This window comes from Phasianus colchicus, chromosome 1 (genome assembly GCF_987193195.1).
Source record: "Phasianus colchicus chromosome 1, bPhaCol1.hap1.1, whole genome shotgun sequence".
NCBI classification, from domain to species: domain Eukaryota; kingdom Metazoa; phylum Chordata; class Aves; order Galliformes; family Phasianidae; genus Phasianus; species Phasianus colchicus.
Window position 1 is genome coordinate 104,307,564 of NC_143436.1, and position 27,963 is coordinate 104,335,526.

General features: G+C 40.4%; 1 protein-coding gene and 1 long non-coding RNA gene across 7 annotated transcripts in view; one reads left to right on the plus strand and one right to left on the minus strand.

Annotated features, from left to right (window-relative positions):
• Positions 1 to 1,594: 1,594 nt before the first annotated feature.
• Positions 1,595 to 27,963, plus strand: part of JAM2 (junctional adhesion molecule 2) — a 32,500-nt gene continuing 6,131 nt past the window's right edge. For 2 of the 6 annotated variants that reach the window (XM_090121418.1, XM_090121423.1), the window contains exons 1-4: positions 4,183 to 4,222; positions 21,863 to 21,928; positions 25,665 to 25,778; positions 26,974 to 27,126. In XM_090121418.1, coding sequence (XP_089977544.1) covers positions 4,198 to 4,222; positions 21,863 to 21,928; positions 25,665 to 25,778; positions 26,974 to 27,126 — 358 coding nt within the window. In that variant the 5' untranslated portion in view covers positions 4,183 to 4,197. Of the gene's footprint in view, positions 1,800 to 4,182; positions 4,223 to 13,323; positions 14,707 to 20,295; positions 20,333 to 21,862; positions 21,929 to 25,664; positions 25,779 to 26,973; positions 27,127 to 27,963 lie in introns of those variants that run through there. The other 4 variants (XM_090121430.1, XM_090121444.1, XM_090121446.1 and 1 more) reach the window with 4 other exon arrangements.
• On the minus strand, positions 4,242 to 13,796 carry LOC116242092 (uncharacterized). Its single transcript, XR_004169659.2, has 3 exons — positions 13,712 to 13,796; positions 10,611 to 10,700; positions 4,242 to 8,175 (listed from the first exon to the last, which is right to left on the minus strand). It is a non-coding gene; the product is annotated as an uncharacterized LOC116242092 (long non-coding RNA).

Genomic DNA, 27,963 nt, shown 5'->3' on the forward strand with positions numbered 1-27,963 from the left:
TCCACCCCTTGCAATCACACAAGTGAATTGCTTTCACCTGTGCTCCTGTGGCTGACTCAGTGCTTGCCTCAGGTGATCAATCAGAGGTTCAGGCCATAATTCAGTAGTTCCCATACAAAGCTCTTGTTTATATAAACTGAAAGCATTTAAGTGGACTTACTGTGGTATGAGTCATGCTAATGAAATCCAAATTAAATGCTATATAACAGTCCATCTATTTGGACAATTGGAATGGTGTATTTACTGTGATGAAAGGACTCTGATTCCTAATGAGACACCTTCTCTTCACCTCTGATCTCTTCATTCACACCATTGGTTCTTTGTCATTGTGTTGGCTTCAGCAGCCACCCTGTGAGCTGTCCCTTCCCTTAATATTGTACTGCCATTTCTTGACATTCCCCTTCTCTATACCTTTTCCACCAGGCTTCTCCCATAGAGTGGCACTATATACTTGCAATATGTACGCGTGTGTGTATAAATATATATATATATACACTTTTTTTGTGGTTTTTTTTTTTTTTTTTGGCAGAAATATTACTTGTGTTCTATGTACATTTTTGCACATGATAAATAGACTCAGATTTTGATATGAAGAGTTTCATCCTAATTCTCTGGTTGCTACTAAAAGAGCTGCTGGATACTTCATTTATAAATAATCTTTTCCCATTTTGATACAGTCTAAAAATACAACCAGTGTTGCTGCACTGATAATCAGAAATACTTCTCAAACTTTTCCTATTACAGAACCATATTACATTGCTAGTGTATTTTAAGATGTCATTAGAAACGACTCGGATGCAGAATTAGTTGTGATGAGTTGTTTTCCCCAATTGCTACATTTAAAGGGCCAGTGCACCTCCTGCATATTTAATGAAGAACTTCCTAAACCACGTATAAAGTGCCAAGACAGGAGGCTGCGGAGGTGACTGTGCTGCCCTGCTGTGCTGGCGTATACATGCACACAGCATCCTATCCTGCACGGGTGTGATGGATGGCTGTGGCTGAGCTCTGTGCCTGAAGATGCTCCCTGCCATCACATTGCTCCCTTTTTGCCAAGAGCATCCACCTGCACTTCTGTTTAACCATTCACTCTGTGACGCCTGCTTCCATTCCACTGCTCTCCATCCTGGATGGTTGTAATAACAGAAGCGAACGCAAGCAGTGACTGTGAGCTTCTCGAGGGAGAAGTTTAAGCTTTTTGTAATCGAAGCCAAAGTTTATTCTGCCGCTGCCAACGCCCGTGAATTCACATGTAAACACGTACATACGGCGACGGAGAGCTGACAAGCGGTCAAGGCTACGGGCCCTGAGAAACGACTCGGGGGCCCAGCGTCGCCCCGCACAGCCCGGGGACGCGGAGGACCAAGCAGCCGAAACCAGGAGCCTCCCGGCTGTACCGAGCAGCGCGGGAAGGCGCTGCGCCTGAGAGCCGCAAACTTCGGTACCCACCACTAGCAGCCCCCGCCCGCTCCCCACCTGCCGCCCCGGCGCCGCCTGGATCTGCCCCGTCGCGGGCTGCCCCCTACCGGCCGGCACCGCCCCTCCGGGCCCCGCTCCGCAGAGGAGCTCCGGGGCGAGCGCGGAGCCCCGCAGCCCTGCGGGGGCCGCCTGAGGCGAGGCCGGGCCGGGCCGCCCCCTCGCTCCGTTCCGTTCCGCGCCGGCCGGGCCGCGCCCCACGCCCCGCCGCAGCCGGCGTCGCCCCGCGGTGATTATCCGCTGCCGCCCGGGGGAAGCGGCCGCTGCCGGGAAGATGGCGAGCCTCCGCCTGCTGCTCCTCGGGTACTTGGGGGTCTTCTGCTGTAAGTTGCCGCGCCTCCTCCTCTAGGAGCACGTTCGTGCCGCGTCTGTCCGTGTGCATGTGTGGGTGTGCGCATAGAGTTGTCGTCGCTTCAGGGAGCCCCCGGGCAGCCTGCTGTGCTCGGGCTGCGCGGGGCGCGGAGGCGGGCGGCGGCCGGGAGCTGCCCCGCGGGCAGCAGGGGGCGCCGCGGGGGGCCCGGCTGGGGCGCGGGTCCCTGCATCGTCCCGGGGGGCAGCGACTGCGGGGTGGGAGCGGATGTGAGTTGCTCCAGCCTCAAGGCGAGCTGGCTGGGAGCTGTGGCGCTGCGAGTGTTAGGATGCGGACTGCGCTGCGTGCCCTCCGGGTGGGTTCTAAGAGATGAACGGGCAAGTTCCAGAAATGTGCTTTTTGCGGGTAACGGCGCTCCGGAGACTGATAGATGTTTCTAGCGTGTTTATGGGGTCCTGTTGTCTGACTCGTTGAAAAACCAGATGGAGAGATGTGAAGTTGGCAAAAGCTGCCCCACCCAGAAAGCACATGGAAATGAGTGAAAGCAGAGTGCGGGGCCGCTTAGCTGCAGAGAAGCAGTGAATGAATATGCGGTGTTCATACTGCCAGTCCTCTGAAAGCTAGTGCTTTTGGATCATATCTGACTGTGCTCCTGTACGCTCTGTGTCTCACTGCTGCTGTTGGGAATGTGGAAAGGATGCCCTGAAAAAAAATTGTGTAGCTCATGTTATCTTGCTAACCAAGTGAGAACCTGAGACCTGACTGCTTTAGCTGCTCAGTAGGGCACTCTTGCATTTAACTTTCATTCCTCCTCACCTAACAGAAATATGTGTGTGGAAGACTCAAAGTGACATGCGCTCTGCTAGTTCTTTAGCTTGGTGGCTATTTGTCTTTTCTTCTGTCTTCACTGAACTGTGTACAGTTTTGGGACCCCCGCTACAAGAAGGTCCTGGAGTGTGCCCAGAAAAGGGCAATAGAGCTGTGAGGGGCCTGGAGCACAAGTCTGATGGGAAGCAGCTGAGGGAGCTGGGGTTGTTCAGTCTGGAGAAGAGGAGGCTCAGAGGAGACCTCATTGCTCTCTACAGCCACCTGAGAGGAGGTTGTGGTGAGGTGGGTGCTGTCCTTGTCTCCCAGGTAACAGAGATGGAATGAGAGGGAATGGCCTCAAGTTGCACCTGGAGAGGTTCAGGTTATTAGGAAAAAATTGTTCTCAGAAGGAGTGGTGAGGCAGTGGCTCAGGCTGCCCAGGGTGGTGGTAGAGTCACTATCTGTGGAGGTGTTTGAGGGCTGTGTGGATGTGGTACTGAGGGACATGGTCAGTGGGCATGGTGAGAGTGGGACTTGATGGTTTTTCATACCTTAATGATTATTAATGTTCTGAGAGGGCAGATCTTTAAGTGATTTACACTATGCTTGTTCTCTGGCTTGGTAGCAGTTTTCCTTTGTCTTTACCTGTATAAGACCTTATAAAAACCTGGGTTGTTAGGTAGGTGGCTGATGTAGGCTTCCTCTATCACACAGTGAATTAGAAAAAAATAATAAATTAAAAAATTTAAGTGTTCTTTGATCTTTTTCTTCATTTGTTGTTAGTTTCATGGGTATATCTAATCAAATAAGGCTTGCTGTGGGTGTTTTATTTATTTAGTGAGTGAGTAGTTTCAGCACTTTCAAGCTGCTCATTGTTGGGTTTTGTGTGTTGATACTGCTGGCTTTGGTCAGCATGGAAATGCCACAGAGTGGTTTAAAAGCAGTACGCTAAGTCTGGTGGCTAAATTGTTGGCGGACACTTCTTTTTCTCTCTTCCCGTCACTGTACCCCCCAAAAAAAATGCCAGGTGGAGGGGAATCAGTTTACCAACAGTGTGCTGATATGGAGCTTTTGCATGAAGAGAGTGACTGCAGGTGGGTGTGCAAATGCTGATTGTTTCTGTGAGCTGGAGGAAATCCAGGCAGAAAAAGCTATTGGGAATCTGCTGCGGCTCCTAGAGCTACAGCATGCTCACGCTAACAATAAGGCTGAGTAATGCTGGCATTCATGTCAGATGTATGTGTTGAGTCATTTCTAGTGTGGGTCTGGATCCCAACATGCTGCAGAAATAACAGAGAATGGGTAAAAGCTTATGAGGAAAAGAAAGAATTAGGTTATTACCGAAAGAGCGTGAGGGTTGTTGTAGAGCAGCAGAAGAGAACTCGCTTGGTAATTCAGCTACAGGAGTTAAGAGCTGAATAAATTGGTCATAGGAAGTCAGCATAGCCAGGAACAGTGCTGAGGTCTTTTCAGGGAGAGCCTACTAAGAAATGCTAATGAAGGAGTGGTTTCTCTCAGTTAAAGCCTCTCTTATCTTTAATTTAGGGGGAAAGCAGGGGAGTTGGAGACCATCAGGTCTCAGTCTGCATGAGCTCCATAAACTGATGCTGCTTGTGAGTGTTTTCAAAGGTGAGCAGGCCAAGATTTGTGAGCTCTGTTGGTATGAGTTAGAAAATATACAGAAATTGTTGCTATTAATAGTCATGGCAGCTGCTGGGGAGGTGGTACATGCTGATGAAACGGCTCTTCTGTGGAACTTCCAGGTGTGATTTATTTATTTATTTGTATTACTGTAAGTTAGAATTAAAATTTAAGCTGGTGATGCTGAAAACAAATGCAGTGCAGTGTGTCGGGGTGAGGACAATGCGGTGGCAATAAATAGCAATCTTACATAAACATCTCATGGAACTCTCTGGGGTAGTTTGATTCAGCAATAAATAAGGTGAGGATGTGATTTTTTTTCTTACTGGCTTTAAAACAAACACTCCTTAGTGCTTGGGAATCTTTCAGACAGATACAGAAGTTCTAGGTCAAAAAAAGTCACATCTCCATCCCTCCAAGAACTCAGAGAGCATGACTGCATTAGCTGTATAAAATAGCATTGTGCTTGGAAGTCTTTAAACTGTGTTTTCCCTGTTACACATGATGATGTTCTCAAAGTTGACCCCCTGTCTTCCATCAAGCCCTCTGTGTTTGCTGGATTAGCTTAATAAGGACTTATTTTGATTTCTAAATTAGAGTCCATTTTCAGATGAGATGAAATTTCTTAAATTTACAAGGCTGTGTATTTCTCTAAAGTCTGTACAGAATAACACTGAACCTGTTTGCCTTTTTGCCTTTTTTTTTTTGTTGTTGTTGTTGATTTGTTTTTTGGTGGGGTGGCTGTTGTTGTTTTTCTTTTCATGCTGTGGTGACAAAGCATGACATACAGGAATTCTTCTAGAAAGTTTAAGAATTGATGATTTGGTTGGAAGACCTTCCTGCCTCTGCAAGAGAGACAGACTTCTCAATCTATTATTTTCACAGTTTCAACCTCTTGGTTAGATCTTCAGGGGTCAGGGGAAATTTTGTCTGTGAGCTTTCTTGAAAAGCCTCACTATTTTCTTTAAAGCATAGATACTCATCTTTGAAGGGATCTCTGTTTCAGAGGGACTCAGTCAGAAGCAGCGCCATTGTTTAGTAAGGATTTGTCTCTCCTTTCTGCTAGCAGAGAGGAGACACAGGGAGCTGGTTCCTGGCTTGTTCTGTGGTATCCTTTCTTCTGATTACTACCCCTATAGTCTGCTACTGGATGTACAAAAGGAAAAATGAAGATGACTGCTTTCCTTTGTTGCATACAGGAAGCATGAAATGCACCTGCACCATCACTGCAAGGCAGTCACAATTCGCAGTTCCCTCTTTCTGTTTAGGGTGATTGTATTCAAGTTGGAATACTTGCTTTTACTATTTCTTGGCCTCCAAGGTCCTGATTCCTCAACTTGAGTGCTGCAGCTATTCTTTGTTAGTGTTATAGGACATGTATTTCTGGTAATTGTGACTACAGTAGGGCATATGGCATTGATAATGAGAGCTAAAATTACCACTGTTAATAGCAGATCTAATTGAGCAGATGAGGTGTTCTTGTTGGCTATTTAACTGAATTACACCAAGGTTGTTTTTGCTGGTTGTCTGGTTTTTTTTGGTTTTGTTGTTGTTGTTTTGTGATAATATCTGTATTTCCTGCTACAGACTATTTTGGCAGCAGCATGCTGGCAGCTGGATTCTGCTACAGAAATTGGCTGATGGTGTCACAAATGAGTAAGAATGTGGAAGTGCTTGAACTTTGACTTAATATTTTCTCTTTAATTGACTGATTTAACATTTGTGGGATCGTTGGGATCATCTTTCACAACTTAGAGCTACCAAGCTTGTCTGAGGCCACTGTCTAAATCCAGAAGTTACTGCGGAAGTGAGTGTGCAAACCTGTTTCTAAAGAAGTGAGCTGAAGTTGTTAAAGACAGCGTTTACATATGGCTTCCTCAAAGGGTACCCCAAGTGCTGGTGGTCATGAGCAAGACAACTCTTTTTAAGTATGGGAAAATAATCTTGTATGGCTAATATGCAGGAAAATCATCTCTCATTCCATTTCACATGAGTAAATAGTGATACTCTTTCACTAATGATAAACAGTGACATCCATGTAGATCTTCGGCAATAGCATTAAGCAGGGAGGTGAATCTCTGGGCTGTCTGCATTTGGAGAATCAGTAACTAGTGAATTTAACTCTGAAATTGGAATCTAAAAGTTAGTTACAATTCAGTTAGTTTCCATCAACACTGTAAAATGTTATCTTTCTGTCAAAATGTTTTTAAAGATGATTTCATTTAAAAGTTCTCTCAGAGAAAGTAGGATTTGGTGTCATGCTCTCTCCCAGCAATAGTAGAGGTCAGCCCAGTGTAAAAGCTTACATAAAGGAAGGTTATTGAGCATCCACTCAGGAATAAAACTGTTTTTATATCAAAACAATTAAGTTTGTATTTGCCATTGCAGGCTTTTGCCAGGGCTATATAGAATGGTTAAATTAAGGTTTCCCTGAAGTTACAAACTAACATCAAGCAGAACCACTTGCCACAGACTGTCTTACTGCTGTTTTTGGTTGGTTGGTTGAGATTTTTTTCCCCACTGTAATCACTTGGTAAGTTACCTTAGTTATGTTATCCATTTCCAGTTTGGCGGCTAATATCTAGCCGGGTGAATGTTTTAATGGAAACTTAGGGAAATGTTATGTGGAAACTGAAAGTCAATTATTTTACTGGCAATTTTCTTACTGTTAGTTCACTTTTTCCTCCCAAGAAAAGCTAATTTTTTAAGACTAGTTTTTACTTTCTGGCATGTCATTTTCCATCCTGATTAATTCTCAGAGAACTATCACTTTTAATAAAACACTTCTGCTGAAAAGCCTTCCACATCTTCCTCAAAGTGTTGTACATTACTTTGTTGTAATTCTACCACAGGAAGATCTGAGCAAATATTATGGTGTCTTTGTAATCCAGACAAATGATATGTTTCTTGAATGCTAGTGTTTGGGAAAGGAGAATGGGATAGAAAGTGAAGCTGAAGCAATGTTTGGGTGATTGTGTGTGCTTGTGCTCACCTCTATTTCCAAAGCCACATTTTCTTCTAGAAGTTTCCAATGACTTAAGTCACCTTAATCCTCACAGGATATCATTGAGCACTTGAGTGCTTATTTTGTAATACTGGCAGAAGGTAAGCTTGGCAGCTGAACATCTGGTCCCATTCACTTGTCACTTCCTAGCATGCACTGGGAGGTGAAGGAGCTTTTGGAGATGCAAGAAGGGAAAAATAGCCATTTCTGAGCAACAGCAAGCAATATAACAACAGGAGTAGTTGTTGAACCACTGGTGAGTCTGTAGCCCCTCCTGATTAACGGGAATCAAAGGAGGCGTCCAGTTTCTTTCAGAAATTATTTGCAGGGGAGAACATGGTGGGAAAATACAGTAATAAGCCTTTCTGAATGCTTAATTTTAAGAAGTTCAAAACTCAGCCATCTTCAGTAAGAGGATCCAACTTGTATTGTGATAACAACTTGATCCTGACCTTTAAAAAAGTGAGAAATGATCAGATTCAAGATGAAAAGAATAGCTCTGACAGGTATGAAGTTTCAGTAGATATATATTTACTTAGTTTTTGTTAGAATCATAAAGCATCCCAAGTTGGAAGGGACTCGCAAGGATGATTGAGTCCAACTCCTGTCCCTACACAGGATCGCCCAAAAATCAGGCCATGTGACTGAGAGCAATGTCTAGATGTTAGGATTAGCTTCATAACATGCACTCAGTTCAGTCCAATTAAACAAATTAAACAAATTTAACATTTATTTAACATTTGTTTAATGCCAATAAATATTTGTATGTGAATGAATGAATGAAATGAAAATGTTTTATTTTCAGTCAGTATTTGAGGTTTTCTTTGTATCTTGCAGTGAAATGCCCCTGCTCCTTGCAGCTGAGCACAGTAATGTTCCTTCCAGATGTAATGTGGTTTATTAATGCATATATACCTTGTAATCATTTGAGAAGGTTCTGAAAGTAAATTAACACAGAAAGAAATCAATGTTTATATATTAAATAGAGAAGCTGAAAATGTAGAAGAATTAGAGGGAGATTGAGACAGCCTGGTAATTGTAAGAGCTCATAAGATTTTTAAGATGCTGTTTTTGTAGTATTGGATTGACTAATAAAGCTGACAAATTTAGGGACTCCCATCTCGCTGGTAATATCAAAAGTTTCTGCCTGGAATAGGAGGTATGGAGTAGTAAGCAGATGCATACCATAGTGAGAGTATACTTGCATATTGTGAAGCAGTGCTTGAGGCTGCGTTAGCATAAGCTTTTCCTTCTTGTCATACAGCCTGAAGAGGCCTTCACATGATTTCATTTCAAGTCAACTACTTTTTTTTTTTTTTTTTCCTGTAGAAGATCTACATCCTAGACATCACTTGATTCAAACAGTGCTAGTTGATAAAGAAGTCTTCCAAAATGTATTAAGTACAAGAAGTAGATGCAATTCTTCTCTGTGTGTTCAGTTCAAGTACTGTTGAAGGGATGGCTCTGGGGTACTTCCAGAACTTAAGGTACTTGGTTTTGAGCCTTTCAGTAAATAATGTCCTGGGGCATAAGAGTCATCTGGGAACATCTATGTTTTTCTACATGGAATCAGCAGTGTGTGTGGAGATAGTGACTAAAAACTGTTTTCAGCTCCTGTTGCTATGACTCTTAACGTGAGTTCCAGTTGTATCTCTAGTTGAGTCCTCAGCTCTCTAACAGTGCACAAAGTTGCTCTTCACTTTACAGTTGTGCTCAGATTTTTAGCCCCCCTTTTTGGAAAGGGGGAAGTGAAAGCAGTGCTTCTGAGGCCATTCCAGATTTTGCAATATGTACAGGCTTTCTAACATAAATAGCCGTGGGAGAAAGTGCTGAATTCTGTGCGAGAGTAAGGAAGTGATTTCTGTTTATAAGCTTTCAAATTTATTTAAAGCTTATGCAAACCTTTTCCAAGTTATGTAAATAGAGAAGTGGGCATGGCTGATTCTCGTATATACAGCTGAGAGACTTGCAGGTGCAGAATCCTTCTATTGAGTTAAAGCAAACTCCATGCCTTTTAGGGAACAATAAAGCAGTGCAGTTTTTTTGTTTGCTTGTTTTGCTTTTGTTTTCTTACCTTATAAGATAGTCTTCAATCCAACAAAAAAATCCCAGAAAACTTGTGCTTTCTTCCAAAAATGGCATAGATGTTTAAGATAGATACTTTGTTTTCTGTTTGAATGGAATATCTATGCAACAAAGTCTACTTATACAAAAACAGTGTTTTACACTACTTTGGAAAGCTGAAAGCAGTCTAGCCTAGCGTTCAATAAAAAGGTGAACACAACAGTTCTTAATTTCATCTAATTGTTGGGGAAAATTTGGATCTTACTGGCACTTTTAACAATTATGTCAGTGTGTGTGTTTTTTTTATTTTTTTTTATTTTTATTTCTTTTTCCCCTCACTAATCAAAAGAGCAGTCTGGGGGAGAGTGGGCTGGGTGGTGAGCAGATCTTCTGTCCATTACTGAAGCAATGCAATATCTGTGGCTTCCAGCAGAGATTAGAAGCTAAAAGCATTGAACAAAATACAGCAGGGGGTAGGGAGGAATTTTGTCTTTTTTTTTTTTTTTTTAAACAGAATTATTTAATGTTGTGTGAATACAAGGAGAGCAAGATAATATATAAAATCAATAATATCAGTAGAACTAACAGTGTCACTGGTGTCCAATATGTGCATATATAAGCAGACTTGAGTTCTGGTAGCCCTGCTTACAGGTGTACTATTTGCAATTTTATCTCCAGTATTAACAGGTTAGTAACCTAAGATTTACTCTTCAGTTTTGGGATGGAACTAATCATCTGAAAATCAGAAGAAGAAGAAGAAAAAAATTGCAGTATCATTTTGCTGCTGAATGCTGCATTTGAATCCCTGTAGTTTTTTGGAGCCTTATTCATATGGGTAAAGTCTTAAAAGCAGAAATGTGGTATGAAATCGGATTGTTTTAAATTCTGAATTGTGCTGACTGAAGAGCAGATAATTCATGACCTGTAGCTGTCTCTACTTTGGGATGGGAAAAGTAAAGGGTGGGCAGATGGTATCCAAAAAAACTTTTACAGCTAAGTGTGTCAAGGAGCTTGGCTAGCTGGTTAAGTGGAAGGTATATGTAGACTTGGCTATAAGGAGTTGCATATCTGTCAGCCCTAAAGTGGATACTCTTTTGTGTGTGTGTGTGCATGCGTGTGAAAGAGTAATTCATTTTGCCTTGTAAGGGACCTTGTCCTTAGCTGCCATAAAACATAACTTGGCATTCAAACATAAAGCATAAAAGCTTATAGGCTTCTTTTAACAAGTGTGCTTTCAGCTAAACTTAGATGCCAATGAGTTCCTCTTATAGGAGAGAGATGCAGGTAACTATCTATTATTTAACATACCATCTTGTTCCCTTTCTTGGCTTCTTGACTGTTCCTAACTCTGCTGATGCTAGCTTGGTACCATACAGTCTTAATGCAAGATGAGCAGACCTGCAACAACAGTGGAAATAAATATGTAAATATGTCAGATCCTCTTCTTACTAACATAGATTGCTATGTGGCTTTAGAGCTGAACTCTGAAGACTTTTTTTGTTTGGATACCATGTGATCACAGCGCTTATTCTGGTATGCATCTGCCTGTATAACCTACATGCCAGCATAGTGTTTAAACAGTTCTTCAGATACCTTTCTCAAAAAGAAATCCTTAAGATGAAATTAGTTAGCCTGAGTTGAGTACTACAAAATACTACTATTTAGTCTTATTTCTAAAGGAAATTTAAGTTTAAGCAAACATAGTGTCATGTGAGTTCATAAAATATCCATATCTTGTGAACAGTTGGTGATAAAGAGAATGAAGTCAAAAGCAGGCAAAGCAGATAACGAAACAGTAGTTTATAAAAGCATATATGCCTGTCTGGAAGTCATGATTTCATGAAATGTGTTAATCCATTGACTCTAGCAAGCATTTCAGATGTGTAATACTTGAGTTTTAATGATATATATCTTACATGAATAGTGTATCTTTTGTATTCTCTAGATGGCCATTTTAACTTCCAGTCTTCTATGGATCTTTGAAGTTGCACTTGAAAAGCTGGGCCAGGAGGTGAAATCATTAAAAAGATTTTATTTTTTAATTCTAAAAATATCTAATGGCTTAAAAATAGTAATAATGACTACAAGGAGCACATAAAAATAGGAATTAGTTTTGTTTCTAAATTATGACAAGATTATTTGTCTTCCATGCAGTTGTTCTCTCCCCAGGATTTTTTTTTTTTTTTTTTTTGTTACAGAATTTTTTGTTTTGTTTTGTGACAGTGAAACAGCTGGTGCTTTCTTAGTTTAAATATCTGCTGACAAGATAATCAAGTCATGCTACATGAAGCCTCAAACTAGTGAATTGTGAATGTTAGGTTGCTTCCCAAGCTTGCCCCTCTGACGCAGTGCAGCTGAATTGCTTGTTAGTTAACCTTTCCCAAATATTCTCAAGGATGTGGCTCCTGACACATCTCTTCTGTTGAAGTGCTGTGATGATCACTGAGTTAGCATACGCTTGATTTAAAAAAAAAAATACAACACAGAGCTGCTCTGTTTATTCCTGTTTCCTGTATAACAGTACAGTGTTGCTCTTCTAATGTTTTCTAATCTGAAAACACATATGTTTTTTTGCTTGTGTTGCTTCTAATAGGATGAAGACTCTATGGTGGTTGTTATTATTATTATCCTCTTCATTCCCTTTGAGGAAAATTTGGCACCTACTATACTGTGACCTATTGTTCTTAGCTCTACCTTCCGGAGGATTTCTTCTAATCACCCTGCATCTTCCAGCATGTGAAACATCTTCTGCTTTTTTCTAGCTCTTCTTGATACATTATATACGTGTACTTGCACTGTAAACCACAACATTGATTGAAACATCAAACATAACTGTTAGCTGCTTCTAGCAGGAATAGACTGTTGAGCGAACTTGGCAGTATTATGTGAATGAAAGTGGGATGAGCTAATTTGGCAAACTGCATGCAGATGATTTGGAAGAGATCATCATATTCTTTGGCTGGGAGAGAAGTGGCCATTGTACTTGCAGCTCATATTAGCAAAGAAAGTGGCCTGTAGCTTTGTGAGGAAAAAAGCTAGTATATAGTCCAGTGCTTCTGATCACTAAGATCAGACTAAGATGCAGTCCTAAAATTCATGGTTCAAGTGAAATTCAGTCAAGTGACACCTCACCATCAGCAGTTGAAAATGTCTCCTCAGAAATCCTAAGTTCACAAAGCATTACAGAAACCTGATGCTTCCATTTAAAGAGTATCCTACTGTTTTTGGAAAGATTCTTATGTATATACACTTTTGTTTGATGGACACGCTAGCTAGAATGACGTCATTGTTTGTTCCAAAGTCAGCAGAAGTTGAATGGAAGGAAGCCTGTGCAAAGCCTTCCTTAAAAACTTACTATGAGGAGCTGTTCTTGCGTCCATTCCACATTAGTATAGAAGTATATTCTAGGTGAATGTCTGCTTCTGAGAGAGTAATGTATTTTTTAAGCTATAGATTTCAGATTGATCATTTCCTTTAGTGGAGGATACAAGGTGACAATGCTGGCTTGATTTTGATTATTTAATTTTTCTGAAAATAAGATATTTGGATGTGGTTGGTCTAATCAGCAATTCTACCTGTTACTGTGGATCTCTTTGCAGTGCCCAATTATGGCTAGTTTGGTACTCATTTACCTTTAGAAAACAGACCCTAATAGGTACTCATCTTCTGCCATGAAAGCGCTTTGTAGAAATGCTTAGATTAATCAAAAAGGGGTTGAAAGGTCCTATGTGAAAAAAAATGCTTTAAACCTGAGAAGGGACTGAGGATGATCAGGAAACTTGATTCCAGCTTAAATGGATGACACTACTTATGGGAGGAAATATTCCCAGAACAATGTATTTGCTTCCAAGATTTGAAATCCTAGAGACCTGATTTTTTTCCTAGGATCTGGAAATATGACCTTTCCATGAGGAAGTTCAGTTGCTCTTCTAGTTCTGAGCAAGCAGGAACTCCAGCTCTACATGGTGTTTTATAGAATCATGACTGGTGCAGCCGGAAAGTAAACTGAATCTGTTTTCAGGCATTTTTAGATGTGTATTTGTAGGTTTTTAAAAGACCCAGCTTCTTGAAAGCATTTATCCTTTTGAAATTTCTTGGAAGTCCCAGCAAAAGTCACTTGAGTGTTGTGCAGACCTCCGAAATCTAGCATGGACCTTCTGTCTTGAAATGAGAGCCCAAATGGTTGTGTGGCTTTTTTGAGGGAGTTGTTTGTTTTCTCTTGTTTCCCAGCTCCCTTGTGTTTCAGGGTTGATTTTACGGTTGATGTAAATCAGCCCAGTACTATTGACTTCAGAAGGAGATGCTAGTTTGCAGTGGGGGCTCAGCTTTGTTCTGTGAATTCCAGTAATCATGCTATAAGAATTTCCCTAGGTACTTGAACAGACAAGTGTTTTGCTGAATTGTTAGACCTGTTCCTTCAGCTCACTGCTGCTGTGCGCTACATGAGCTGCGTGGGACGTCGGCAGCCGAGGAAGCTGTGGGAGTGGACGTCTCTCCTAACGGTCTCTTGAAACACAATGGCACAGGACACAAGCCTTCAGCATCCCGATGCCTGCTGCAATAGGCAGCAGTGGGCGCAGCACCGGGCCTTCCCGCGCCTGCAGGCTGCCTTGAGCCGCCGCCGCGTTGCTATGGCAACCCGAATGCGCAGCCCGGCGGGCGCTGGGCAGCAGGCCTTGGGGGCTGGTCTCTGTGGGGCTGCTGTGAAAACGAGAGCCATAAATAGTTGTTTGGTTAATAACGTATCTCTAAAAGCATATGCATTCTAATTTCCCACTCCTCGTCATGCGGTAATCTGTGCTGGGACTACTGAAAGCAATTTGGAGGCTGTTTAGTATTCTCTGGAATTCATTTACTTCGGTGTTCAATTTCTTCATAAAGGCTGACCTAAATAATCCCTTCCTCTCTTGTCCCATGCCACTTGTTGTTTTTATTCCCTACTTTCTCCACTACAGGCACTTCCAGTTCTGCCTTGCCAGCCTGCTGTCCTTGGGGCTGTGCTCCAAAGTGATCGTGAATGTGATCCTAAACTCCCGGGACTGCTGCTGCTAACTAAAGATAATTGAAAACTGTACTCTTGCTATTCCTGACCTTCAAGTTAAGCAAAAAAATATCTTGAGAGTAAAAGTAAAGGCAACATCAGCTGATGTGCTGGCCTTTCAGATTGCACTGAACAGCACAGACACAAAGCCAAGCATTAAACCATCCCTAGGCTGGCATCCTGAATAAGAACTGCATTTCTAGTCCGCTCTGCAATTGAGGCAATACAACAAAAGAGCTTTTTCACCCCTGTGAGATTGAGAGCTCGTCAGACCATCCAACTCCAGCTTTCAATACAGGTAGAAATCCTGCTCTTAGTCCCACTTGACAAAGCTTCTGGCCCCCTAAGGAGCAGCTCCCAGCTGTAAGTAGCATGGTTCTGTGAACTGCTTGTCACGTGTTTTCCATCACAAAGGCAGAGTTGCTGACTCTGATTAAAAGTATACTTTCTCTAATGGATGAATGTGAAGAATTCCTGTATTGTATTTTTATTTTTATATGCTACATCTAAATAAAATAGCATTACGTTTTTGGTGGGTTTTTTTTTTTTTTTCTTTCTTCAGACCTCTAGATCTGCACTAAGTAGTAAATCCAAGAGAAACTTTGGAGATGAACAGTGTGGCCATTTAAACGTTTTAACCTAAGTTGTCTTCTGTAACTACTTACTGCTCTGTCATATTTTGAGAAACTAGCCTAAAGTACACCTTTCTTTGATGTAATAGAGGTTTTGCAAGTAGGGTACTATAAAGACTGACTGTTGTGTCTTGCTTGGGTATCTGTAGAAATGTGTGTGTGTGTATATATGCAGAATTTGACTGCCTTTGCTCTTTACTTGAGATCTTTTAATGAAAAAGGATGAAGAGAGTAACTGATGACTAACTCAGCAAGACATGTAGTGTGTGTGTGTTGTATTTCTAACTACCCTACCATCTCGATGCTGGCCCTGTTAGAAGCTTCAAATGAATGGTTTTGCTCAGGAGAACAGGCAGAGGGGAGGACTAATCTACTGTGTGTGGCTCTGAGCCTGGTCTGTAAAGGGAACGTGCCTTTGGGTCTGGGGGAACAGAGGAAAGGTTGATTTTTTAATTTAATTTTATTATTATTTTTTTAATGTAAGATTACTACTCAGCTGTAGAGTTGGAATTGTAATTTTGTAATAGCTTATCTTCCAAAAGAGAAGCCAAACGAAATGTTGGATTTAGCTGGCTTTTTTTTTTTTTCTTCCCATGCTTTGTAAAACTAGTCAATTTCTCCATGAATAAGAGATTTGTCAGGAATTAGGAAAGGGCATATAGGAAAGTGGGTCAGGAAGAATGAGGGAAAGCTAACAGGTATCTGCATGCATAAATACAAGTATTTTCCAAAATTCTTCTTGAGATTATTGATCTAGTAATGGAAAAGACACTTCCTGTAGGAATTCATAGGCTGTGCTGAAGCATAGAAGTTAAGCTGTATTACTCTGCCTATATGTTTTTTTTTGTTTGTTTTTTCCACAATCCCTTTATCCTTTGTCTCTTCTGAGCCTTTTAGAAAAGGCTGCTGCTCTTTATGTAACCATCGTTCCCAAGAGTGAAGATCAAGATAATGCATTTTGAGTACTATTTACTGAAAATGAGTAGCCGTATGTTTTTCCCTCAGCTTGAGACTGTAGCAGCACAGATACAAGTTAATAACTTCTCAGTAGTGCCGGGCAACAAGCACTGCGTCTTATTGAGGAGCAACTTTTCTTAACAAGTGCAAAATATTAAAAACTTAACTTAGTTAAAGTCCGTTTCATCAGGCTAGTAGAGAAATATCTCATTTGCCACTGAAGCATGGATAACACACATGTGATATGGAATCCCTAGTTTTTTTTCTTGATTAAAAACATCTGTATGGACCATGTCCTAATTAGCCAAGAAGAGTGTTTAAAATCTTGCCATATATTTCATGGAATGTTAAGATTCTCTCAGGTGCTGTATGTATTACCCACCGGCTCTGGTACTTGGATGACTAAAACTTACTGTGGTTAAATCCAGCAGTTTCCAAAACATTATAAAAGCTGCTGACAGCTACCACCACATAAGTGAAGGGATGGCTGAGAAAGCCCTTGAGTTCTTCTGGTATTTTATTCCCTGCTGGTTTGCCAGCCCCAAAATATGCATTCTTTCCTTGGATTGCTGTGCTTTGCATAGTCACACCGTACCTAGTAAAATACAAACTTACTATCTGCATCTGGATTTAGATGGACTCTGCAAATGAGACTTCTCTTATATTTGTTTTCTGTATGCAGGGTAGTTTCTGGTTGGTTGTGTTGTTGTTGTTGTGTGTTTTTTTTGTTTGTTTGGTTTTTTTTTGTAAAACAGATAAGCTTTCCTAAAGTAAATCCTGTTTTATTATTATTGTAGTTCAAGAGTATACAAGATAAATGAAAGATAGAAGTTGAGCTTTTTCTTTCTTTTTCATGATGCGTGTTAATTTCTTCTAGCCCTTGTCCAAAGTTTGAACTCTTAATGCCATGTTTGTTACATTTCCTAAATGGGGCTGTTTGTGCTCAGTCCAGGCTACGTTTTGGTTCATAAATCACTGGCTTCTGAAATTGGCTGGGGGTTCTGGCAAACACTGGAGATTCCTGCAGTTACAGTCTGCTAATGGTCCTAAGCTCTTTCCCTTGTGTTTATTGGAGGCTAGCATTTACCACATGACTTGATGGAAGATAGGAGCTGCTTAAACACTCATCTGATGACAGCAACGTGTTTAGAAATAGTGGTGGGCCTCATCCCTGGCACAATGCTGTTAACATTGCCTAGCCTGCCAGCACCACCATGAGCAAGATGATAGGTAGCCTATTGGTTGTAGTGATCACATAGAATCATAGAATGACCTGGGTTGAAAAGGATCACAGTGATCATCTAGTTTCAACCCCCCTGCTAAGTGCAGGGTCGCCAACCACCAGACCAGACTGCCCAGAGCCACATCCAACCTGGCCTTGAATGCCTTCAGGGATGGGGCATCCACAGCCTCCTTGGGCAACCTGTTCCAGTACATCACCACCCTGTGTGTGGAAAAACTTCCTCCTAATATCAACCTAAACTCCCCCTGCCTCAGTTTAAAACCATTCCCCCTTGTCCAATCACTATCCACCCTCCTAAACAGCCATTCCTCCTCCTGTTTATATGCTCTCTTCAAGTACTGGAAAGCCACAATGAGGTCTCCCTGAAGCCTTCTCTTCTTCAAGCTCAACAAGCCCAATTCCCTCATCCTTTCCTCATAGGAGAGGTGCTCCAGCCCTCTGATCATCTTAGTGGCCCTCCCGTGGACCTGATCAAAGAGCTCCACATCCTTTCTGTACTGGGGGCCCCAGGCCTGGATGCAGTGCTCCAGATGGGGCCTCACAAGAGTCGAGTAGAGGGAGACAATCACCTCCCTCTGCTGGCCATCCCTTTTTTAATGCAGCCACAGTTGGATACAGTTGGACACAGAACACAGTTGGACTTCGGGGCTGCAAGTGCATACTGCTGGCTCATGTCCAGCTTCTCATCCACCAGGACCCACAAGTCCTTCCTCACAGGGGATTTAGCCTCTTCTGACATGATAAATTCTATCTGAAGTAAAGTAGTTTCTTCACTTCTGTTTCTCATGTATGGACTATACCATCTATGGGCTACTTCACTTAGGAAAAAATATGGCAACACAAGCACCAAATGATACGTGAATGTTGTGGCCGTGACAAGACACAGGTGTCATTTGAGTTCATAGTGGTTGCCTTCCTGTTCTCTGCTAGGGAGTACTGTAAGAGAACTGTCTGTGTTATCTCTTTATTCTTGGGACATTGGACTTCCTAAGCTTTCAGTATCCTTTGAAATCCTGTGTTCAGCTTTGTTCTTGACCACCTGCTACTTACAACTTGGCAAAACAAATACCACAAGACTACATTTTTTCTTGTACTTATTACTTTGTTTTGCTTCTGTTCTCATGTAATTTCCTCCAGACACCACAATTTCCTTTGATTTGATTTGACTAATGCGCTTTTCCTTGATGATTCCTCCAGCTAGTGTCAGTTTACAGCTGTGTGATGATTAAATGGAAACTGGATTTTGTGGGCCTAGTTTCAAACAAGTTACACCCATGGAAGAGTAGGGTTTGTTTGTTTGGTTTCTGTTTTTTTCAGTGTGTGTATAAAAGCATTTGATAAATAAGAAGTTTGGTAGTACAGTAATCTGTCATCTTTTCTCTATTGCTACTCATATGGTGAATTAAAATCCAGTGCTTGAGAATTGGCTTCTGAGTAATTGGCAGAAAGTTTTCTAAAAGGGCATTGTAAGGAAAAAGTGCTCTAGCTTTAAAGACCTCTCCTGCTTGATCAGGTTTTGATCATCAGCTACCACTGTACCACCTTAATGTTATTGAAGAGGAGCATATATATGTGTGGTTTGTGTGTGATGAGGAAGGCTTTGTGATGCTGAGTACTTTTTTTTTTCCTCAGAAAATATTTAGTACCTGTTAGATTGCACACCAGACTTGTGTATTCTGTAATCCCTTGATCCAGGAGGAAATGCACAAACTTGGTGCAATTGCAAGCTCCCAATGCAAAGCACACAGAGTATTTTTGTGATAACTTCCACAGAAATAAGTACTTATTAAGTAAGTAAGATCTTGCTCCAGATATCATAAAACATTATCTCCTGTTGTGTATTCTAGTTCGTGAATACTTAAAACAGGTCAGGGAGCCTCATGATCACTGTATTAAAGAGGAGAGAGTTTCCAAGTTTATGAAATGGCATATATCATATAGTGGTCAGGTTGTTTTGTGCGCTGATGTGCCAATAATTTATAAATGAAGAGAAGGCTGATGTGCCAATAATTTATAAATGGCTTTACCTACATGCTTGGGGCCTAGAAATGCTTCCTACTCAAGTTTAGCTGAAGTCAGGTCCTCGAAACAAAATGTTCTACCTACCATGAAAGTGTAAAGGATGATGATATTTCAGTAGATAACATGATTTTTTTACATGCAAGCTTACAGGACATTTAATTTTTGACTATTCTAGAAACAGGTTTGGGTAAAAGTAAAAGCTAAATTTATTTTCATAAATTTAAATAGGGCTTAATAGATATAAAGGAGAATTATTTCAGCCTTTATTTTGGGCCAAGCATAGACAAAATCAGGGAGATGGGCTGTGTGTGTAGGTAAAGGGGCAGCTGTTACTTAGGGAGGTGCTGGGGGAGAAGAGGGGTTCCTTCTTCTGCTCTCCTCAGGGCTCTTTTAGCAGTTTGTTCTATTTACTTTTCTGAAAGTCCAACAGGAAAGTTTCCTTTCTTGATGGAGTGGAAAAATTTGAAAGCATGATTTGTAATGGAAATATTTTTGCTATTTCTGCAATCTGAGGGAACATAAATGGCATTGCTTGAACCGTAATCTTTGTTTTGTATTTACTTTCATATTATAAACTTCTGCTATAACTATTCTGGAGTGACACAAAGGTGATTAAGACATACTGAGGACAGAATAGTTGCACATGAATTTGGATCATTTCTTAATCTGCAGATGTGAAAATTCACTTTATGTAGCCAAGTGTGAAGCTGTATTCTCTGAGAAACAAGAAATGTTAGACATGCACTTGGATTTGGGAGAGAGAGGCAGCAAGATAGCTAGAAAGCAGCAGCTCTGAATAGTAGTGCAGGTGTGCTGGGGTACAGGTGTTGAGGCACAGTTAGGAGGTAGTGGGACTGCTGTGTGAAACAGGGCCTGGGCTGACCTGTGCCAAATGCATGGCTGGGCCCAGCAGCCACCCTGGGGCACCTCAGGGACAGTTTGGGAAAGAGAGGGCACACAGAACACAGCAGGGAGACTTGAGGGGAGCAGGAACAGCCCTGCAGGCACCCAGCAGAGAGAAGGAGGAGCTGCAAATGCCCAAGCATAGTTGTCCCTGCAGCCCTGAGCCCATGGTAGGATCAGATGGATGTTCCCTGAAGTAAGCTGCAGTCCATGGGAAAGCCCTGCACTGAAGGTGAGCAAAAGTGTGCAGAGAGGAGCTGTTATGACTGACTGCAGTCCTCATTCTCTGTTCTCTCAGTCAATAAATTATATTAATTTTCCCCAGTTGAGTCTGTTTTCCCTATGATGGTAATTGATGAGCGATCCCCCTCTATTTCTGCCTAAAGGCATTTTCATCTTACTTTTCTTCCTTTGTCCTATTGAGGAAGTGTAGTGAGAGTGGCTGGATGAATGACATGCAGCAAACTAAAGTCAACTCACCTCAACAGGATACTAGAAATGAACAAATGAACCTCTGCTGTAATGGTGCGGACTCAAATCGTTCTAACTGCTCTATGACTCAGCCACAATGGTTAAGGATACTCATATGTCAGAATCTGTATTTTTAAAGGAAATTGGAGAAGTACTAGAGAATTATGGAGGAGGGCCCAAGGAGCATCTCAGATGGAGGATAGAATATGTAGTGCCAGGCTAGAACAGCAAGAAATGATTTTGGAAAGAAAAGCAAGAGATGACTTCTGGATGGTATCTTTGTATAAAGAAAATGGCATCCTAAGAGCTGTGAGTACTCATATCTGAAAACCAGATAAACTCAGTGAAATGATAAATGATGAACACACTTTAACAGAAGTAATGAAGAACCAAAAGAAGATAATAAGAAGCAAGGGATTCTTGATCTGTTCATGTCTTCAGAACAACGCTGGTAGCCCAGATATGCCTAATGAGAGATGAGAAATTAATTTTTGAACAAAGGAGGTCTGTGTGTGCAAGAGGCAAACAGCAGGTCAAACTGGACTAGTTTCTATCACTCAAAATAAGATTACACTCCTATTTTGAATTAGCTATGTTTCTAAATATTGGTGATGGGGAGTTGTACTCACTTCTTCATACCCTCTGTAGCAGTTGTTCAGTGGTTGGTGTGGACATAGGAAATTGAGTGTGAGATGAGTGTCCATACTGTCTTGAAAATTTGTTTAATCCCTCTGGAACTTGAGATGCTTTTGAAATAATAGTAACAGAAACCTGTGTAAAGAAATGTATTTAGTTGTTCCTGAAGGGCAATCTGAGGGAATGCAGACTGCAGTACTTTCTTGACTTTCTTGCCAGTTACTGCACATATTTTAGCCCAGATAAGCAGTTTGTGGTATTCAGGAAAGAAGCCTGCCGTATAACAGAAATACAGTGGAAAATACACTCCCGGGTTAATACAAGTCACTTGAATTAAAAGCAGACTGAGATGTTGCTCCAGTATAAAACAACACCTACTGTTTATATTGAACTTTTCATGTGAAGTATTACCATGGTGTTGTTAAAGAGAAACATTATTGTTTTGTTTTGTTTTTTTTCTACAGATGCCAGGTCATAGAAAAACATGAATTGTTCAAGGCTACTCACATGGCCAGCCATACTCTAAATTTTAGTCAAGTTCTTAGCAGACAATATCCAACCTGTACTGTATAAGGAAGTCTCAAAAACTGCTGAAACACTAAAGAAAAGTATGAGTCTTTATCACTGAACTTTTTTTTTTTCTGTCCTCTTGCAGATCATAAGGTGACTGGAATTGCTATTGAAACAGATAATAAAAATGTAAAAGCAGAGGAGTTTAAAGGTATAGTATATGCGTTGCTCTGATTTAAAAATACATGTAATAAATATATGCAAGCTATGCAGACAGAAGCTGTGCAGTTAAGATTGTCTTCCTTTTTTCTTGGGCGGTGAGGAGGGTGGTGGTCTTGATCCTACTCTCTTTGTTGACTGCTCTTGTAATCTTTGCTTTGTCTCCATTTTCAGTTGCTTACAGAGTTGGACTAAATACTCTCCAGAGGTCCTTTTCAACCTCACCTGTTCTGTGGTTCTCATAACTTGTTTTTCAGTTCTGATAGCCCACTGTAACGTTGGCTTCATTTCCTTCCACATAAAGTGCTATGAACTGATGGATAAGAAAAGTTGAATCTTAAACAGAGATGTGAGGAGTTACTGAATTTACCATTATTTTCTCTCTGTTGTCAGTAGCTATAACTTCGTGACTATTTTAAAAATGACAGTAACTTTAATGACTGTCTTAAATGCATACTTTTTATCATGACTTTTATCAAGGGTGGATAATGATTTCCAATAATCAGCTACAGAAGTTAAGGAGGCAGGGAATAAAATCTGATGTTAGCTGAATAGATAAGAAAGAGATCCTAGTAGTGTGTAAGTATCTGAGGTATGTGGCTTGTGTGGGTTTTTGTTGTTATTTCATTGTACTTAGTTGGAATGCAGAGAGATGGGAATTTCACAATTGAAAGAGTTTTTTGCTGAGGCTTCATTCATCTATGAGATAATGATGAAGTATTTGAATGGTCTCTGAAGCTGTCAGCTCCCTACCCATATTGCATGGCTTGTACTTTGTTATTTTGGTATTTCTATGAGAGTGAGATCAGATTAATGTAGAAATGAGCATAACTTTTACTTTTTTGCACTAAGGGAAGGTAGGAGTAGATAGACTTAGCTATTAATCTAAATGCTGCTGATCTGAAATGCATTTTTCTTTTCACTTCCAATTCCTATTACTGTAGAGCAGGGCTAATCAAATAATTGCCTTGGACCAGACATAAATTCAAAGCCAATGTTGTTCAAACCTCTCCAAGATCCCTGAGAGTTCTTATCAGACTGATAGAGCCTCTGCTGATGAACAGTTTCTTGTAGGTCTATCTTAATGAAAACCAAGTAGATCGTTTCTGGAAAATTCCTCTCACTAACTCTACTAGTATGGGGAAAAGCAGGAGAAGAGAACTATAAGTAAGGAAGGCTTTTGTTACATTTTCTCTGTTCTGTGTGCATTCCACTGCTCCCTTTCTGTACCTTTTCTTTGGATAAGATTAGTGGGAGGGCATCCATACTAGGCTTTTCTGAAGAGGAAAAAAAAACGTGGCACATGAGATGGGCAGCTCCTTCAAGACAGAGGTGACTTGTTAAGCTGAGAACACTTCAGCTGATGCAGGCAGCTCAGCCAATATAGACCAGCTCATGGGACCAGCCAGCTGTCACAAAGTCAGTAGCAAAAGCAAACTGAGCTTGAATGATGGCTTTTCTTTGTTAGAAGGATACAAAAACAGAATGGAAAGGAAACTTCAGCAAATCTTAAGATTCAGGAAGCCTCCACCCAGCCACTCAACCTGAAGTCAGGAACCTCAGGCTTCCTGAGTGCACGACATGTTTTTGGAAGCCGCCAGTATGTGCGTAACATGTTTCTAGCAAATAATGTCCTCTTGTCTCATTTTTTTCTTTCAAGTCTGGACATTATTTCCCCATGAGAAAATCCCTAGGGCTACCAGCCTGACCCCTTTGAAGTTTTTTGTTTCTTCAGAGAACAGACATGGGAGATGAAACTCTAAGCATGGGTGTCCAACCATTTGGCTTGCCTGGGCTGCGCTGAGTGAAAAGGAATGGTCTTGGGCCACATATAAAATTATATAATATAGTTATGTATATAACTAACCAAACTTACTTTTAAAAAATATTTTTTGAATAAAACATAGAGGGCAACAAACACATAAATCTAGTGGGTTGGAAATGTGTGCAAGTCTAAAGGGTGAATGGACAGATTTGTTGGTACCTCTTGATCACCCTGCAGCTTTTTTTGCTGAGATTGAACAGGAAGATGCTGGTTAATGCAGGCTGATTGTACATTTTGTCAGTTGATGTTTGCCTCCTGTAAACCAGACAGGTGTTGCCAAAACTTCAAGGGCTTTTGATACATGATGCTCTGGCCTATACTGAAAGATGAGAAGTCAAGGTCAATACTGTATTTATTTTTTTTCTTTCACAGAAGATTCTGAGAGATACTAAATTTCACTTATTAATAGATTCAGAGACAGTCATATGTGTGATTGGAAACAGTATCAGAGGAAAGAATCCAGGCAATTGTTATTGATATTTAAGTTATTCACTGGAGAGAAAAAATTTTCCAGCATGCTGTTCCACAGATATGAAACTACTGACATGTTGAGTTTGTCTAGATAACTCTCCTGTACAGCTTGTCATGCATTCTCTCCCTCTTCAGTTCCCCCATCATGTCTATAAGCTTGACCAGAGACCACAATTGCTATGATGCAGGCTGCATATTAGGGATGGCATGTGCTCATGCCATGCTGCAAGGGAATAAAAAATAACAGTTGACCTGTTCCTTGTAAGAGACACTAATTTTGTTGTTTCCTGCCCAGTTATAGCAACTATAGTAAAAAGCAGTAATTCTTGAAAATCTCAGCCTCTGTGTAATATTTGGAAGTACCTGTTGTACATAACTAAGGGAAACTTGAGTGGACAGGCAGAAATGTGAACAGTTTTTTGAACCTTCTTTACTTGAGAAAAGTAGGAGACTCCATCTGCCTGGCTGCTGGAGCCCATCTTGGTGTATCTGGAGTCCTAGGGGTCTTTGTCCCAGTCTGAGGGATACATATGCTGCTTTCCCATTTGTAGATTCAGTCAGTAGCAAGGCTGTGTGTGCAACTCAGAGGTGCACATGCAAACCAGTAAAGATGAAGTGTGATCTTCAGCTGCTCCCACGTGTAATGTTGTTGCGGTGAAGTGCAGACAACTAAGCCTCTTCCCTCCTCTTTGGAGAGAGGAGTTTGCTGGTGAAAGTGCTCATACAACGCTCTAGGTTCCAGAAGAACGCATGCACATTCATGGATTTCCTGAGTACTGTCACAGTCCTTGTCCCACCTGCCTCTCTTTCCCCAACCCTGGTCTTCCTACTTGCCAGTTAGCTTGTTTTAGATTGTTGCTACCCCATATTACTATTATCTTTGCACTGAGAAGGTGGTTGTCTGGATAATCTTAATGAAGTATATGCTCATCTTCCACATGCCCTTAAAATAACCAGCATGAAATTGTACCTAAGTATTTAAGTTACTTAGAATATTTAACCATCTTACTAGTGTGTTTTTCATTTTCATTGTTACAGGTAAACTACTGATAATGAATTCAGAGTCAATACACGTAAGAACTGGAAGAGAGTCCTTTTAATGGTGTTTGTTCACTGACAGAAATATTGAAACATAAAATGAGGATTAGGATGCCCACCTAACATCTGAAATTTGATCCCACTTGAAGGCCACTGCATTAATGGGAAATTACTGTTTTCTGTTTCTTCTTTGTGCTTGTGTAAATCTGGAGAAGGTCTGATGACGTTATTTTAAATAGATCTGGCCATTGCTGTCTGCTCAAGCTCTTTTAAAGGAGAACATTAATGTCATGGAACCTGAATGTGTACTGCACACAATGATGAAAGTTCTAACTTTCTCTTTTGCTCTTTGTTCTTTTGTGTTTGTTTTTGTTTGTTTGTTTTCCTTCTCTAGAGGCTATTCTTAGTTGCAAGCACAAATTTTCAAAAGGGATGAGTCTAAGGATAGAATGGAAGAAAATCCAGTCCCAAGAAGTTTCATTTGTTTACTACAATGGTGAATTTACAGGTATGGTACTACAAGCTTGAACGAATGGCTTAATATGTCATTCTCTTGCACAGATATCAGGTCTCCTTGGAAATTACATTAGGAAAATGACTGAAAAAGGATGGTCTTGACTTCTGTCCTTTTGAAGAAAATAATGTTTCCTCAGGGGGAAAAAAAAGAACAGCTTTTCTTCAGAAAATTCTCAACATTTAGTTATGTTTTAAAGGAAGTTAAACATAAGAAAACTGGAGACAATCGACAGTGCATGTTCCTTGAGTTTTTTTTATAAACAAAATTACATTCAAACATAAGCTCGCAAAAAAACTGTTGAAAGCTCTGCACTCCTATCCAACAAAGAGGTTTCAGAAGCCTGCTGTAGAGCTAGGGGCTTAGATATGAATAATGCAACAATGTTTATATACATAAAATATAAACTCAGCAGTACATTTTAAATTATTTGTACTCTTTTTCAAAAGTAAAATTATACTTTGTTTATACTTTGTTTAGAAGATTTACCTCAGCTTAATCTGTTGAAGAAAGCATGGTTCTTTGGTACCTTGTACGTGACAAGTAAAGCTTGAGAAGTAAAATAAGGCCACAGCAATTTTGTTAGTTTATAGAACTTGCAAGATGTGCTGGTCTTGTTGATGAACTTTTTTTTTCCTTGCATATGTTTCAGTTACAAAGACACTAGAACTCCTTGTTCTGTTTGTGCAAGTTTAATTTCATAACAAGCTGTTGAATGAAGAAAAGCTCATTGTAAGAAAACAGGCAATATCTTTGCTAAATCCATCATTTTTTTTCTTGCTAAGTTTAAAAGTCAAATAGTTTGTTGTAGTCTCGCTCAGAATTCTTTTTGTAAGAGAATTAAATCAGTGATTGCCATCACTGCAATCACTCCGTCTTTTCTTTTTTCAGTCACATGACTAGTGCTATACATACTTTCTTGAAATGTCCACAGAAGGAAAAAAAAGTATTCTTGCAACTAGAAAGTGTTTGACACTTCAGAGTGACTTTTTCTGGACTAAATGGAGAATTCTGTGGAAGGTTCTTACTGTCTTGGGAGGGGGATTACATATTACTCTTTGGTGAAAGATATCTAGCACTACATAAGTGAGCAATAGTTCATCATTTGTTTGGGATTTCAGAACTAGTCAATAAGAAACAGATATTTTCTGTAAGTGATGAACAGAAACCGCTTTGTTCTTTCTTAAAGGTGATCTTAGAGACCGAGCAGAGATGTTAAATACAGGAATCCGTATTAGAAATGTGACTAGAAAGGATTCTGGGACCTACCGCTGCGAAATCAGTGCGAAGAGTGAAGAGGGGCAACGCCTGGGAGAGGCTTCTATTACTCTCACAGTATTGGGTACAAAGAAACTTTATCACTTAAATTTCTGTAAATAAATTCAATGATAGCAAAGGGTGTTACATGTATGATTGTCCACATAGGATGTAACTGTGGGATTTTTGGATCTTTCTTGGGTTGGGTAATATATATATATATATATATATATATGTTCTTGTTTATATTCCCATTCTACAGTATTCAAAGAAATGCACAATCAGAAAGTAACATAACTTATTTCTTTATTGATATGAATGTGTGTTTTCATTGTCAAAAATTATCAAGTATGATGATCAATGAGATGATGAAATACCCATTTCTACTAAAACTGAAGTTACTCAGTGGCTGGGAATCTGATCTTGTTTGACACTGGAAAGTCAGCATCTGTCAACACTTATCAAATATTCCAAAGCAGTAGTTCATTCTAATGTGCATTCTAATGTCTCCTCCTGTTTTTGGAAGGAGAAATTGCTGCAGTGCCTGCATAATGCCAGGTAGCAATCTGTAGACTTTATTTATAGGAGAGATGTTGTTTTTTTTATTATTCTTTGTGGGTTTTTTTCTTGCTTGTTTTTTCCCACTTGGGGAAAGAATGGAAAAATGAATATTGAACCCATTTTTTTTTCTACTGTTCCTCCTACTTTTTCCCAGTCAACAAATAGTAGATAGTTAACTTTTTTTTCCTCATGAGTAGGAAAGAAGTTCCTGTATTTTTTCAATAAAAAATTAATTGATCTCTTGAAATTAAAAGTAAAGTCTCAGAGTTCTTCATCATCTATCATCTTCAAAAGATGATAAATTCACGAGCTTCTGCATAGTTCCAACAATGAGGCAATATCACCTTTTCCTTCTTTTTTT